Source organism: Chiroxiphia lanceolata, chromosome 3 (genome assembly GCF_009829145.1).
Source record: "Chiroxiphia lanceolata isolate bChiLan1 chromosome 3, bChiLan1.pri, whole genome shotgun sequence".
Taxonomy (NCBI): domain Eukaryota; kingdom Metazoa; phylum Chordata; class Aves; order Passeriformes; family Pipridae; genus Chiroxiphia; species Chiroxiphia lanceolata.
Genome location: NC_045639.1, coordinates 66236285 through 66253556, shown reverse-complemented (window position 1 = coordinate 66253556; position 17272 = coordinate 66236285). Strand labels below are relative to the sequence as shown.

Here is a 17272-nt window from a genome sequence, read left to right as displayed (position 1 = left end):
CATATACACTAAACTCAACTTCCATGCCTTAAATAAAGGAAGAAAAGTTCCTTGGAGAAACACAGTTGTTGCAAATCATTTCAGGAATGCCTCACAACACGATGCACCTCCTTCAAGGGTACAGCAGCAAAACGCTCCAGCATGGGACACAGGAGAGAACAGCCAAAATGAGGAGAGAAAAGAGCATGTCATAAGTGCTGAAGTGACATATGCAGCCTCCACAGTTCTTTGAATTTAGTGGATTTTTTTGCTTGACACATGCTTAAATTCGGAATAACAGTGAACTTTCAGAGTGTTTTACTTCACTTTTGGGGATAAAGTTGTTTGAAAGATGATAAAAGTCATGTTAGCATTATGACCTGCCAGAAGCATTGAAGATTTAACTCAACTGAGTGAGCCAAATTACTGGAGCAGTGTCTGCCACCCTCGGGAGCTGGGGAAATAAATACAGCTGTAGGCAGCAGAGATCAGAACATCTCCCAGGTTTGGGAATATGGAGCAGTGAAGATTTACCCACCATGGAGGAGACTCAGGTGAGGTTTAAACAAACTGGGGAGGCACAAATCTTTCAGTACAATGGGATGCACCCATCAGTGTTGAGGGAGCTGCCTGATGTCATTGCAAGGCCACTCCCAATAATCTCTGTACAGTCGTGGCACTGAGGATCCTGAAGACTGGAAGAAAGCAAATCTTATTGGCGTCTTCAAGGAGAGTGAGAAAGACGGTTGCAGGGAACTACAGGTTTGTCAGTCTCACCTTGATCCCTGGAAAGGGAATGCAATAAGTTATGCTGGAAACTGTTTCTGAACAAACTAAAGACAAGAAAGTGATTGGGAGTAGCCAGCATGGATTTATGCAGGGGAAACCATGTATGACCAACCAGACAGACTTCTACAACAAAATTATTTGCTCAGTGGAGAAGGTGACAGCAATGGATGATATCACCTTGAGTTTAGGAAGGCTTTCAGCACTGTCTCCTGTAACATCCTTATGGACAAACTGATGAATTATGGATTCTATTGCAATTGTCAGTTAATTTGCCTGTAAGCCTGTAACAGAGCAGTTATTTTCTTAATTACAAGAGACTGTATTTCTTCCCTGAACCTGATGTTCTTATTTCACACGATCAAGGTATTTGCCTTACTCTTTTGCTTTGTGAAGTCACCACTTGCAATGTGTGTTACAGTCTGATTTTGTTTATGCAGGCTAGGATCAGTGATGAGCCTTGAGAAGGTCAAGACACAGTTTAGCCAATTACTTAGGGTTAATTTTTTTTAAAAAATTAATCAATTTCGTATTTATTCTTACATTCTCAGTGTGTTTTGGAGCTAGACTGCAAATACTTAGTTTTAAGCTGCCTGGTATTCCTGTCTCAGCCATTTGGGGTCATTTTTGTGCTGACCTTCATAGCCACTGCAGCAGAACTTGTGGGAAGATTTGGGACTTTTTAAAAATGCTTTTCAAATTGGTGCAAATCTAGAATCTAGGCGTTTTCAGCTCCTCTCATCTCCAAGACACAAATGGATGCCAGACCAAGTGGTCTAAGATACCAGGGTCTGAGCAATCATCACCTTTGCTTAAATGACTTGCAGCACACCCCATATTGGGCCATACCCAGCAACAGGAAGGTTGGTAAACTGCCCTGCATGACCAGCTTTGCCTGTGCACACAATTTGGGCTGGCTCGGTACATATAGCCACCAGAGCAGTGGCTAACCCAGGCTCTGAAGCTGCCCCTGGCCATGAGCAGGATATACTCACTTGCTCTCTCTCCATGGTGATAATTAATTTTTATGAATGAGGGTGAGGGAAAGGATGTTAGAAACAGATTTATTATAATAGGCTTTTAATTAAAATGTTCAAACCACAATTTAAACTAAAAATATCCTATTACTTATCTTCACTATTTCACGGGCACTAAGGCAGCGGGTGATAATGTAACTAATGATCTGATTGTCACCAGCTTGTATAATGAAGCGTGTCTGGGGGCTGATCGGATTACACCATCAATCAAACCCCTTTGCTGCGCTCCCTCCTTCAGCAGAGCTCCCTGCAGGGCAGTGTTTGCCTTTTCCAGCTCCCTCCCAGCTGTAACCTTTATTGCCTCTCCCCAAAGTGATGAGCTCCTGTAAGAGGGGCAAAAGTTGGGCTACAAGCAGTTGAAGTTTGATGATCTTCTGTGTGTGGTTATAATACTTCATGGATCATTTTGCTGGGAAGTGGCCATTTTATGGCTTTAACCTGACAGTAAATCCTATTTATCAAAACGGCTAGTGATCAAAGAAGAGCCTAGAAACTGGGTCCTGCCACCCTGGCTCTGACATAAAGAGGACAACAACATGTTGTCCGGATTAACAGGAGGGTGAGGGCCATCAACATGCCATGGCATACCTGAGCTTCCAAAGGAGAAAGCTCAGTTCAAAAATCCCGTGACAGCTTTTGAGTGTCTCAGCTGAATGCAGACTTGGGTGGTTGTGCTCAAGACATTGATGGCCACCATAGCACCTGAATGGGGCCTTCCAGGACAAGAGTGAGCTGTGTCAGACTCAAAAGCCTGTCTCACAGCTAAGATTTGTTTGCAGCAGAACAGGTCTTCACCAGCCCATCCTGTCCTGCTGCATGATTGCCCAACAGCTCTGGACTTACCCCAGGGACCAGCATTACTTTCAGGCCACCTTAAAAAAATGGGTTCAAAGGCACCAACATAAGATCAGCTTCTGGAACAGCTCAAGTATCTGTGCATTGGGAGAAGACAGATCACCTCAAAGTTTGTGTCATCAGTCACTCTGATCAAAGCTCCCTCTCTCCCTGTTGCTGGATTGCCCCCAGTTAACTGACAATAAATTAGGCATCATCTCATTTAACCATTATGAGATCAAAAATAGCATAAGGTTAGAAAACACATTGGTCCATTAAGTCCTGTTGTCCAAATTGGCTGTAGGAAGGTACGCTGGCTGGCTCCTGTGAACAGCCACGTCTAAGCAGACAGCTGGGTGCTTCCTCCCTGTCTCCCCCCAGCCCATGTATGTATGGTTAGAAATACAGAAACAAACTTTTAAAAAAGTCTTAAAGCAACTTCAGAGTCCTGCAAAAATAATTTGATAAATTAATGACAGTGGCTATAATTACAGAGCATGTAATGAGTTCTTGCTCCAATTACTGCAATACCTTCAAGATCTCAGCCAAACTGATTTCTCTGACAAGCCTGCTCTACAACATAGGCATCATCAATACCAGCCACCAAAAAAAGAATGGCAATTAATATGTCAAAGAAAACCAGGAAAATCCAGCTTCTGACTCGGCCCACATGGAAACACTGTGACCAGTCTTGGGGCCGGGAGCTGGCTCCTGCCACACCTCGAGGTAGAGCTCAGTCCTGGGAGCTGGGGTAGTGGGGCACTGACCCAGCATTGGGCCAGGGTATGGACTGGCCCTCACCCCAACATAGGCTGACTGCAGTGGGGCTCTGAAACACCTTCATCTGGCACCTGGGACCACCTCAAAGCTCAATACAACCCATTTGGTCTGGGAGGGGGTTTTGGCATCTCCTCAGTGACAGTAAGGGACTACCTGCATTCCCATGTTTTAACGTAGGGGAGATAGGCCTTTTTGATACTAAATTCTATTCAGTTCCCACTCAAGGAGGGGTTTCCAGTCAGAAAACTCTCTTACAACAACCTTTAGTGTTACAATTCACTCTCTCAGCAGCAGATACCACTTGTCTCAACCAGAACTTAACAATGGCTTCCTTCTGCCTTCCTCCAGGCAAATGCTTTCACAGGTACACAGACCAGTAAATCAGTTTTCTGGTCTATTAGTACCTACAGGTTGCATTCCTGGGGGAGCTGCCAAAGTGCTCACAAGAGCACCTCGAAGCATTAGTTAACCTATCAGGTGCTCCACAAACTGAGCAGGCTTCAACTCCATGACTCAGGAAATTCAGACCTGTGACACCAAGAAAAGGAGAAAAGCAGCAGCTGCCACCAAGAGGGAGTAACTCGCACAACTTAGGAAAAGAAATATGCACATACTAAAATGTAATTAAGCATCATTGTTCATAGTATACGCCTTCCCTTGCCACTTGGAAATTTTCCAAGTATGCTGAACCCCTTAATTTACAAAACAATCGACCCAGCATGGTTAGCACATCCTGCAGACTTGCTTAATTTACATAACGTAGGGCATCTACTGCAGATTGAGCTGTTGTAAGCTGTACTCATTCAAGATGCTGCAGTTTTATTTGCAGTATTATTGTTTAAGGCTTCATTTTCATCCACATGTGGAGTTGTATTTTGTTTGTGGAATAAAAGGCAACATAACATTTTCTACCACTACTATTGTTAGCAGTGCTTTAATCATGATAATTTGAAACTGAAACCTGACTTTGAGCAGTTCACAAAAGGCCACTCTCAGAAATCTCACAGAAAGCTGGCATCTGTGCAGCCCTTTACATGTATTTACACAGGGCACAGAATGTTTTTAATTGAGTTAGAAGTCCATCACAGTCCATTCAGTCACAATGCTGGAGAAAAGTGATGTCTACCATATACAATGCACTAGCTAATTATGAAAGTGAATTTCCCAGTGTCTTTGGAAAGAGGTAGTGTCAACTTTTGTGCTCTGCATGATGGAGTTTAAGGGGGAGAGAGGGGAACACCACTCTACATGCAAAGCTCATTCAGCACTCGATGCTCCAAACAGGCTCTCAGATTTATCACAGGGAACTGTCAGAAAACAAAACTTTCTCGGGTGACCCCACTTCCCTGCGCACTTGTGAAGACTCCTGTTACACTGATTAAAATCCTTCACCTTTGACTTTTCCTCAGACCAACGTGACATAGAAGTCAACGCTGCTTGGTTGTGTTGGGCTACGCTGACTTGCAGTATTTCATGCCACAGAGATTTCTGACTGCCCTAACTACTGCTCAGTCTGACCACACATCCATTCGTGCTTTCCAGCTGAAAAGTAGGAATTAAAAACACATTTCCTTTCTCCTCACCAGTCCTCTTCTTGGTACCAGACCCATTGCTGGGTATGTTTCACCATGCAAGTTTATTTTTTTTCCCTGTGTGACTGGCTTTGGGGTAATATGTTCCAAAGTTGATGAATCTTTCAGCAACTTTGAAACTAGTTATCATAACACTTCTGCCTACTATTTTGTGCTAATACAGTCTTTTAAACAGACCTACCTGTGATCTCTCCAATAAGTATCCAAGAAAACAGGAAGTGAACTAGGTATGCCAGCAGAACTACAGACCATTGAAGGGAAGCTGGAGTGGATGTTGGAAGATATTTCATGATTCCATTCTTGCCTCCAGCTTTGGTCATTTCTGTCACATGCCAGATATTGAACAAATGAGAACCAGGAAAAATTTACTTTTGTAACAAAATTTATTTCTGCTCTGCGGATACAAATCCCAAACATCAACAAACAAATTCCAGTGGAAAAATACCAGTCATTAACAATGAAAACTTTTATTATTATTCAATAAATAGAACTTTGGCATTCAAAATTCTAGCTGTAAACCCTACTTTAAAAAAAATTACAAAAAGAGGCAAGAACAACAAGCCTAAAGCTGAGCCAGCCAGTGGCTCCTTTACTTTTTACAATGAACACATTGTGATTAAGTCATGACAACTCTATTTACATATGAGGTATTCTGAGCGGTTCAAAAATTGAACCCAATTTACAAAACTACCAGTCTTCAGGGACTGATCCAGTACATATGTCAGCTGTGCTTTTAGAAGAGAGCTCCAGACACTCCTCCCCACTGAACTAATGATATACTTAATTAATATACACAAACACATTATCTGTGTTTCCTGCTCACGCATCATATTCAAAAAAGCTGCATACTACAACCAGCCTAACATTCAAAGTGTACACCTAGTACCTAGTTTAAGTACTTCTGTTTCTAGACATTATGCAAGAGTTCTTACTACAAAAGCTTATTAACAAAGTAATGGCAGGCGAGAAGAAAAAAAGGTGCAGTCATCAGCATCCTAAAAACTTATTTGAAGTTCAAGGGGAATATATACTTACTTCAGGCAAAAAAGGCACAAAGGTATGCAGCTGTGGAATTAATATTGCTAATTAGCTACTGGAAGAAATCATCCCTTTAGATAATAACCATTGATCTGTTTGCAGTCTAAGAATGCACATTAGTTCAGAAGATCTTCTTCCCACTCATGACAGAACTCGTCACATCAATGAGAAGAGCACAATTATATTTCCAACTCCACCTGCATTTTAGCACTGAGAAGGACAAGGAGAACTGGAGCAAATTGTGCTCTTGCAGAGAGACTGCAGTGTGCCATCACTGCCCACGCTATGACACCAGGTTGTGGAGGACAGGGTTTGCTTTCTTCCTTTCCTTGTGCTCTTACCCTGCATGAAAAATGTCCAAAAGAACATTTGAAAGAAAAGGTGGGCTGCGAGGGCAAAGGAAGGAAGGAAACCTTTTGAAGTGAAAAGGATGGAATTTCAGCTCTTGTAATGACTTCTTGACCACCAGCAGCTTCAAATGCTGGAGCCTGAGTGGGTGGTTACAGCAATCTCCACAATTTCACACAACTATCACACCACAAAGCTGCACAGCAGAGGCCAGCAACCTAAATCACATTTACATGACTGAGCTGCGTTACTTCTATACAGTAAATACATAGCATTGTCTATAGCTTGTCCGAAGACACTTACTTGCCGTGTCTTTTTCAAAGTACATTCTTAAATACAGTAGTTACTGTAAATATCTTCTGGAGGATCATATAAATTCAATCTGAAACTATACAAAATGTTACTGTACAAATTTGCTGACACCCAGAACGGTACAGTATCCATTCATCTGCGGTTGTTTTTCAGCCCTTGGGATTGTCTAACAGCTACAGCAAAAAGTTGTCATGACTAAATCTAAGCAATTCCAATGTTAACATTCTTTAATCAACTCTGTATTAAATAAGCTGAATGACACCACACACACACTACATTTTAACCAATTAAACAGTCATGCATATCTTAGACAAAGCTTATTCCATTTAGAGGCATCTGTAAACTGATGCATATATAGTAATTGCTATCACTACAACAGGCCAAATTTTAAGGAATCAAAGCAAAATACTGCATCACTGTAGACAGTCAGTTGGTAGTCTGCGTCTTTGGCTCATACATCCATCATTTACCTCCCTACTTTAATTTGACTGAGGCAGATAAACTCACGGGGTTTTAAAATCAAGTGCTTTAAAGTCAACATAAATATTACAGGTTCCGTAAGAAAAACATCAAATGCAAGATTACAGCACTGCAATCAAAGTATTACAAATAAAATGGGACCTTCTTCCAGAGGAACTTTCAACTAATACTCGAAGACCATAAAAACTCCTGAAGTGCTCTGCAAACATAAATTACTGATCTCAGTTTTCAGTACAGTATCACCCTTTAACAGGAGGGACACTGGAGGCACACCAGCCAAGTGACAAGCTTAACAGTTCAAAAAAGATCTCCTGCTCCTCTCTAACTGCTCTATTAACCTCCTTGTTATTTTCATCAAATTTAGAAAAAGTGTTGCTTGGTAAATTTTTATAGGTACAACATTGCCATTTAAGGAAACAAACAATAATGTGTAACTTAGGTGTTTCCTCTCTCCCTAATGCTTCTCATTTATTATCTGAAATGCTGTTGTTGAATTCTGGTAGGAGACAGATGCCATAAACTGAAGACTACTACTTCACTGCAGGACCAAAACCAGCAAACTACACCAAAGGAACGAGCTGAGGCTTTAGTTACAAAAGCCAATACTGTCAGAGGCACAGAAAACCATGCCAGCCCATTTGTACAAAGTTCCTTGTCTTCAGTTTTGCACTAGTAAAAAAAGTACACCTTCAATGTGGAATATATATATTAATGTGGAATTAATACCGCTAATGAGCTTCCAGAATAAATCACCCCTTTAGATAATTACCATTGATCTGTCTGCAGCCTAAGAATGCAGATTAGTTCAGAAGATCTTTTCCCCAATCATGGCAAAACTTGTTACATCAATGAGAAGAGCACACTCATATTTCCAACTCCACCTCCACCACAGCATTGAGAAGGACAAGGAAAACCGGAGAAAATTGCACCCTTGTGGAGAGATTGCAGTGTGCATACAGAAAGAGCATAGAAATTTATAATAAAATGGCCTCATTTCTTTTCCTTTAAGTACACACTAGACAATTTCACTTGCGATTTCCTCTAGACACTGTTTCAGTGCTCACAGAAGCTGAACCAGATTAATCTATCTGGAAACACCATGTAGCAGTAATATAAATAGCAACGTTATTTTTCACAAATTAGTCCAAGTGTAGTTTCAGGATAGAGAAAACTGTGAAATAAATAAATGCATATAGTTAAAAAAAAATAAACCACTAAATTATAAAAACAACATTAATGGTAACTGTTTAACAATCGACAGAAAGCAAAATATCACCAAGTTAAAACTGGTAACCAGCATATGCTGCTTTACCACTTTTTTCTATTAACACAAATATAATCAGAAAACAGAAGATACTAACACTTTTGCCATAAAAATGTTACCCTAAAATTTTCTTGGTTCTAATTGCTAAGCTTTCTAAGAGATTTCTGCTGGTATCCCCACTATGGGTAAGTCGACTGACTTGTATTTTAAAGCATCTGAAACCTTCTTTTAGTCCCACACACGTAAGTGATGCACGTATTTTTCTTAACAGTGTGTTTTGGAAGTGGTTTTGCTCTTCACAAGTTTTTGTTTTCTTCAGTTAAATACTATTTTCCAGCATGCATAACTGTGCAGTTACCTTGCAGTAATGTTCCAGGAAATGTCATCTGTCCCATGGGAGTTAAACAGCACTTCCAAGTGATACTCATTGAATAAGCTATGGAACACAATCTTATTTTTTTAGGTAATTGCTTCCTACAAAAATGGAGAGATCAAAAATTCCAAAACAATGTGGCAAATGTTGCAGTTCTCAGATAACCAAGTACTTAATACTGCTAACTGGAAAACTGGTTTGATTTTGCCAAGAGTTAAACACCCTTTTTATAGCTGTGGTAAAAAATGGTTGAGGTGGTGCACAACCTCATCAGAGGCCTTCAGCAACAGAACACAGACCAGCCACATTTTAATATGGAGAGGATCTAAGGAAAAAGTTAATACAAACACCAAAGTACAGTTGTTCGTTGTTTTGTTTGTTTCTTTTTTTTTTTCCTGCAGTCATGTACTATGCTGCAGTTTCATGTCTTATAGCTTCTCTGGGTTTGTCACAGACTTCATATTACTGAAACTTCTTACAGCAATGTGAGAGCACTTCAAACAACCTGATATAGCTATATTTCATGGACTTGTTTGCATAAAGGAGTTAAACTTGGGGGGTTTTCTGCTATTGGACAAACAATCCATTACTAAAACCATCTTTCCTATATTCCTATTTTTAGACAACTTGGATAGCAACTACTTTTTGTAGTGCTCCAAGATTGTTCCAACTGCAATTCTTAGAGTGAAGCGCAGTGGCAGAAACCTCTGGCTTCACCACATACAGCTACAGGTCCTTCGACCTTCTCCTCTAATATCAGAACACATATAATGCCACACAAACCCTTGACAAAGGAAAGGACTGAGAGCAGTAGCAGCACGGTTGTTTTGAAGCTCTGATTCCAAAAACTAGGTGAAGCAATGAAATGAGCCCTAATGAAGGAAACAGAGTGTCCAACTGAATCATTCTTCACAGCTTGTTCCTACATTCAGTAGTTTGGAGAAAAGATTTCTTGCAGTTTGTACCACTCTGTTCAATGCTGACTCTCCCCTCCAGACCAGACTCCCAAGGTTAATTATACGCAGCCCTCGCAGGTGCGTGTCTGGGGCTATTTGCAGCTTTCCAATATGGCTCCTTAGTAGAAATGAAAAACCTGTGACACAGCAGGATTTACTAAGTCGTTTTCTACTAGATGAAGTTTTGTCATTGAGTAATGCAATTGTCCCCCATGTCTTGAGCATAACGGTCTGACATTATAGTCCTTAATTCATCAATATCCTTCCGTAACTGACAAACGTCCAAGAGCTTCTTTGAAAGAGTTTCTGTGCTGTGGTAATTTTCACTCTCTTCAGCTGAGCAGCTCAGTGCTACAAAAAACAACATCCAAGGTTAAAGCTCTAGCAACTGTACTCTGTGAATATTTCAACTACTAATCCTCTTTGAAATAGGAGGTAGGTCACTTTAGTTACATCAAGACAAATCACACTTCAGCATGATGAAAAGCCAAGAAAACATGGTACCATGTGAACTTAAAGTCAATTCAGAGCCCATCAGTGATTCTCTGAAAGATATGCTTTTCTGTTTGCACCACGATCTAGACTTGCTGAAGTCTGATGAATCAGAATAGCAGTGAAAAAAACTGGATAGAACAGCCATTTCCTAAAGGTTTTGGAGTCTTCTATAGCCACTCAGAAAACAGGGCTAGGAGGCGTGTAGTAGCTCTTGCAGCACAGAACACTGTACTTTACCTTTTCACCCTGCTGATGGTTCAGTTCAGCAACCTGTTTACCTCATTAATTCCAATTAACATTCAGAAAACATTAGAATATGATACATCCATTTAAAAAAAATGTAACTGTTTGTTAGGCTTGTTAAAAGACCTAACACAAGCTTTGTGTGACTGGTTTTAAAAGGGCATTTTTTCTCTCATTTCCTGGTTAAATTTAACAGCTTAGTAAGTGCTGAAGACTAGATGTACTGTTAACAGTACTAGAGAGGAAGTTACCATGATGCTTATTTAATACACCTGGACCCCCCAGCCCCAAATCAGACATATACATCTTCAAACAACAGATGTATATTCCTACCACTTGATCCTAAGGGCTTTAAAACAAAAAATACACGATGTGTGTTTTTGTTTTAAAGCCCCATTAGCATCCATTAACCCTCACAGTTAGTGCACTGTCTCAGGAGAGACAGACACCTGGCTACACATCTTTCTTTTCTAGAGCAGTGAACATAGCCATGACTGGGTCCACACGAAGAGCCAGCTACCTGCTTTCCTGACTTGGTAAGGACCTGTGTAGTCATATGCATTTAGTGGCACAGGCACACTAAGAGCTCAGCTTTTCCAGAGAGTTCCATGAGTTCGTGCACCACTCTTCCAGCGGCACAGTGAGGACAACGGCTTGTCCAGCTGGCAAGTTTGAGCAACACTTAGCTAAACTCTTATTCCTTTGTGTCAAAACATTATTAAGCATCGGCATGACAACATCACTTACATCTGATTCCCAGCAGTAAGGAAAGGTTAGGCTCCTTGCCCTGAGCTCTCTGGGTAAGAATACTGCACAGTGCTTTCAAGTCAAACAAGCAATGGGACATTTCCTTGAACAACTGGTCTGCTATAGGCATCTTCTCAGATACTGGCTGCCTGGACTGCTCCACCAGCCGCATCTGCTCCTTCAGGCAGGCATTCTCTTCCATCAGTCTTTGGTTCTTTGTGAAAACCAAATGGAAAAAAGGGGAAAGTTAAGTCTGCATCATGCACTGTAGCAGAAAGTTTTCTGTTCCAAACCACAAACAATATAAATGAAAATAATTAAATTCCAAACATATAATCAATATTTCTGTACCTCTCCAAAGAATGGCAGATAAACAGCTTCTATATGACTGTTTCATGTTACCATTTCTTAACCATCTTCACCCTTTAAGTTCTCCCTTCTTGAGGTAGGGATGGTATGTATTATACGTCTGCATGGTAGCCAGGACAGTTAAGACGTAATTAAGGTCATAAAGCTCTACCAAGGGATCTTATAATCATTCTATGAGGTTCTTCCCAGTTGGTGTGCTCAGGGGTGGGTTACTGGAGTTTTTACTTACTTCAGAGAGAGTTTTATTCAGCTGCTCTATATTCCTTTCTTTTTCCTCAAGCTCATTTGTCATCTTCTGAATTATCAACTTTTCTTGCGAAAGCTTCTCTTGCATAGACTGAAGTGAATGAAAACACAGGTAAAGATTTTAAATTTTCATGCTTTATACAGCACTTAGAAAAACTGCATCCTCAGTAAATTTCTAAGTTTCAATTACTTCGTGCTTTTGTACTAATTATTCATTTTTTACTTTCTACCACGCATCACCTGGTTATATTCAGCTGTACCCCAGCTCACTGTACACTAACACACTATTCCAAGTATCATGAAACCTTTTAAATAAGCAGAATCTCTTTAAAAACGAAAAGGCTGTATGCATGAAAAACCTTACTCCAATAAGGAATGCATGAAGTCCAAAATAACTATGCAATATTGTTTATTCTAATCAAACAATTTCACTTTACATAAGCAGTAGATACATCACAAGAAAGCTTCATTTGTGTCATTCCAAGGTATAAGTAAAGATCTGTTTCATTCTCCACTTTAGACAAAGACTAAGGCAGGACTTCCCACAATCTTTCACAACAGAATTCACCTCACCAATACAGTTGAGAAGACAGTCTTTGATAGCTGATACAGAGCAGCAACCTCTGTAAAATCATTCAGACACATGACAGAACAGTCTATACAATTCTACTGTACTGAAAAAAACTGCAGGCAAAAAACAAACTTATTTGAAGTTGCATCTTTAATAGATTCAATAATTATTATTTTCAGTATTGCAGCTTTTCATGATTGACTTCCAGATCAATCACAAGCAGCAACAAACAAAAAACCTGCTGCAACATGGAATCAGCTGCTGTCAATTCCCCAGTTTTCAGCTACAGAATTGAAACTGAGAAATCATGAGATATTTCAAAGTGGAGTTTTTGGAGTGAATTCAGCATGACCACAGGTGTGTTTGTTCTTAAAAGGACTCATATTTATTCCACTACTTGGCTTTTAAGTCTGTAGATATGTCTTTCAAGGTCATCTGACAAAATTCAGAAAGAGGAATATTCAAACCATCTTATCTGAATACTAACAATGAATAGCAACTCTATCATACTCTGCAAAACTGGAAAACAATGGTGTTAACATTTACAGCCTTAATATGAACTAAAAACCCCCCTATTTCATTTTCACATAAGTAGTAAGAAGCAGCAGGCAGAACCCTGAAACGACTATTTGTTTTTAAAATCATTTTCATACACTTGACCTGCTGCTCTTTTCACCCACAGCATGACCCTCGAAAGGAAGTGTTGAAGTAATGTGCATCCTAAAGATAAGCTCTTCAAGAAAGCACAGCTACACACACCAGTGGGAGGAAGGGCAGGAGGAAGGAGGGTCCTGCCTCACAGCAAAGGAAACACCCTGGGGCAGGACAAGGCAGGAAATAACTGCTTCAGGCATTTCCTCTTGTGTGCTTGCAGATGAGCAGAACCTGCAGTGATGTTAAATCATCATCTTTATTTTTTTTAGAAACACTCTGTACTGAGAAAAATGGCCATTACCGGGTCAGCCTGAAGGTCCTTCTAGGTCCATCTGTAGCAGCAGCCAAACAGAAGATATTTAGGAAGCAGGAAGTGAACAGGGCAAGGCAAGTGTCCAAAACACCCTCCCAACTTCCAAGTATCTCCCAATTTTAACAGTCTTTGATGATGAGCAAGTTCAGGGACACCCAGAGCCCCAGGTATGCTACATCCATTAGCCCTACCACTTACACGCTTCATGATCATGTCAATGACAACATAAGGTTTGACTCTGCAGCCTTCCTGAGGGTGGAAAGGTGGTAGGGAAGACAGGATGAAAAATATTATCTTCCCCAGTGTATTTTCAGAACTACATCTGCCATTAAATTTGCATGACTCTGCAAACTAATCAAAAAACAACTTCTAGAATATTCTAAACAACATGCACACATTCAGCTCAAGAGCTGCACCATGTAACAGGAACTACTAGAAGTGGAAATCAGTGTTTATTTTTAAAAGATACACCAAACATCTATCATTCTCTGCTACTTTAATCTTAAAGCTCAGAAAAAGCACATGTGTTTAACAGCTTGGCTGAGCCTACAGTGCTAGGGTTTCCAAGTTCCTAATTGTGCTATGAATCCTCTGTACTTCACCCTTAACTTTTCCATATGCTTTCCAAAGTTACAAAATGGTGGCAATACTCCCAGCCTGGCACAGTTTGGGTTTATTGTGACTGACAGGGTTGACAGATATACTTTGGGTAACACAGGCATCATATAATCTGACCTATTTCTACTGTCTTTGTTTTGTAGCAAAAATTTTAATTTTGTGATATCTAAATTAATCATGTAAATATGGATTTTTTTAAAACATCATTGTAATCCATAATTTTTCTCTTTCTGAAGAGGTACTATATATGCAGCACAGCATCTTGTCAAGGCCAACCAGAATTTTAATCCCTTTCACTCAGAAGAACAAATCAATGAAGCAAAACCATAGAAGGAAGATCAAAATCATTTCACCACGATTACAAGCAAATAGAAACTAGTACTGCTTCATATGCTGCTGTCTGAAACAGAATTTGCTTTCAGCTTGTAAGTTAAAAACATTGAATTGAAATACATTCTCAAGCATAAGTTTACAATGTGGCAGAAGACAGGGAATAAAATGAGATCATGTGAGCTGAAGATAAATTACATCTCTGTGCTGATAAGGGATTTCGATTTGTAATGAACTAGTTTTCAACACTTCCCAGGTAATGAATATAGAAGGCTGGGGATACCAAGGACAAAAAAAGCTGCTGTAGTCTACAAGTAATTTGAGGGTTGACACCATTTTCTAATCTTATTTTCTGTCCTTATATAAAATACTTCAAGAGGAAAAATAAGAGAAAGTCTGGAGAACAGAACACTACTCTGTTCACAGACAGTCACAACTACTCAGTATTCCCTAACCCCAGCTCTCTAAAGTCATTTCAGGCTAAGTACACAAAACATCAAAGATCACCAGTCTCAAGACAGAGGTGATGGTGAGAAAAAGATCAGAAATTTTAGGAAACATGAAAAGATTTAGATTGATGATAATACATTTAGCAAGTTGCTTGCATCTCTGATAAGCATGACATATAAACAGAATATATATGTAAATAATCTTAACTATAAAGAAGGAACCTCAGAAAAGTTATGGAGTTCAAGTTGAATTTCTTTTTCATTATACAACACCCAAAGTAACATTTGCCTGCGTCACAATTTTTGCACATAACACTAGACCAGCAGCATAAGGATGCTACATAGCACAGTTTTTCACTTTTTGATAAGTACCAGCAAAGTGCTAAACCATACACACATAATGACTACATTATGAGTCTGCAAGGCAATACAGGCGAATTAGAGGCCCTAAGACTAAGTTCTTGGCAGTTCTACTTTTAATTCCTATTCAGAAAGATAAAAGAATAAAATTCAACTTTAGCAATGTTCTTTTTATAAATTAAAACTGCACGCAGTAAACAACAGAATATACATTCTTCCTTACCTGCATGTCTAAAATCAGTCCAGCTATCTGATTTTGCTGATTGTCTATGACCTACAATATAAAATTCAGCAGTTTAGAAGGCTTGAATCTCTTTAGATCCTTATCTAAAAATCAGCTTACAGGTGCGTACCCAGAGATTTTAAATAGAATCTTTGAAAATGTAAATGACAAGAGAAAGTTCAATTCTGAAAGAACATGAAATTCATGCAAAATAAATGTACTGAACAGAAACAGACAGGTATTGAAAAGTAATCTGAATTAGCAACAAATGTGTAATTCTTTAATGAGATATTTATTTCTAATGTAGGAAAAATAAAAGAAATGCAGTACTTAAGGTTAAGGATGCCATGAGCAGATAATTTGCAGACTAACCTTACTGGCTTTCTCATTCTTCTCTTTAAGACATTCATTCTCACTCTGAAGCTGTTTCGTGTCCAACATAGGAAGCCGAATACCATCTTCCAGGCATTTTTCTACTTTCTGTTGTAAACTGTCATTCAACATAAAAGAAAGATTAAGAGGGCTGACTGAAACCAGAGGGTTGTGTGTTCTAGCAAAAAACAGAAACTTGCACCATCTTCCAACTAGAACCGTAAAACTGTTCCTATCAGAATCCAGCCTTATGAATGAGCAAACCAAGAGCGGATGAACGATGCAAAAAACCCTAAATACTGAAGTTGCCATGGCAGTGGCAAGGACAGATTCATGCAGCAGAATGCAGGTTTTATGGGCCAGATTGTGTGCTGTGTCTCCCAAAAGGCACAGCTCCAGCAGTACTGTGTAGGGAGAGAGGGCAGAGAGAAGCAAAGGAAAGCTTTGTGGTGCTCAGTTGCTCTGTGCTACTGTGGGAGGCAAAACCTGCTCCAGCACAGATCAGAGGAATCTTCAAACCTCTCAAAAGCTTCAGGAACTTTAAAATCAGATTCTCTCTGGGGGGTACATACAAGTCAAAGTGGAGTCGAGAATCAGAGGTGGTGCCCAGTACTGGTGGCCTGTCCTTCATGCTCTCTGTGACTCATAAGGGAGAGCACAAAGCCACTCCTGCCACATGAGACCCTCTGTAGCTCAGCCCAAGCCTCTAGGTGTAGCTACAGCCTTTGTCCGCTCACCTTCTCTCAGAAAGGAAATGCATTTTTTATTAGTGCTAATCTTGCTGTCTAATTTTGAAACCAGAGGTCACCCCAACTATTTGTAGGCTTTCAGAAAAGACAGAATGATCCCCCTCTAGATTATGAGCACGAATGAAAAAGGTCTTTCATTGGTAAGATGGAAACAATGTGTCAACAATTTGGCTGGCAGGGTGACCCAGCCAGCTTGCCTTTCATCGTGGAAACCTTTCAGACTCCTGTGGCATGCACCTTCACCCAAGGGAGGGACAGTGAACCGCAGGAACATAAACTGTTAAAAGGGTTTCTCCCCTGCTTCACTCTTCCTTTTTTTTTTTTTTAAAGTTAAGTGTTTAAGTAGCTCCTCTGATCTAAGATGTAACGCAGTAACAAAGTCTCCATGTCTTACCAGTAATATTCTTCGATATCTGCCCCATTTGTTTTTCATTTTTATGCAAGTTCAATGACAACAAATTACCCTCAGCTAAATCTCCCTGTAAATACCTGCACCCTCAGGGAAAAGGTAAGGACAATTTCTGGAAAGCTTTGACCCTTCCCTGACATACCCATCAGCCAATATCCAGGGAGTTTTTCCACAGCTCATAACAGGATCAGTTATCTAACAGCCGTGCTGACAGCTTCTGTACAATGCCCCTTTGCTGCACAAATTTATTCCATCTTCTATATGTCAGCAGGCTATGATGCCATTGCAGTAGTGTCCCACATCCTTAAAGAAAACTAGTGAAGTGTCCTAGGCAGACTCTTCTCT

The 17272-nt window shown here is 40.0% G+C and overlaps 1 protein-coding gene across 3 annotated transcripts in view; it reads right to left on the bottom strand.

Moving 5' to 3' along the window:
• Window positions 1-5372: 5372 nt before the first annotated feature.
• Window positions 5373-17272, bottom strand: part of CEP85L (centrosomal protein 85 like) — a 145526-nt gene continuing 133626 nt past the window's right edge. For 2 of the 3 annotated variants that reach the window (XM_032682082.1, XM_032682080.1), the window contains exons 9-13: window positions 15770-15887; window positions 15398-15448; window positions 11863-11970; window positions 11265-11478; window positions 5373-10130 (exon numbers count right to left, since the gene is read on the bottom strand). In XM_032682082.1, coding sequence (XP_032537973.1) covers window positions 9967-10130; window positions 11265-11478; window positions 11863-11970; window positions 15398-15448; window positions 15770-15887 — 655 coding nt within the window. In that variant the 3' untranslated portion in view covers window positions 5373-9966. The remainder of the gene's footprint in view (window positions 10131-11264; window positions 11479-11862; window positions 11971-15397; window positions 15449-15769; window positions 15888-17272) is intronic. The other variant, XR_004355905.1, reaches the window with a different exon arrangement.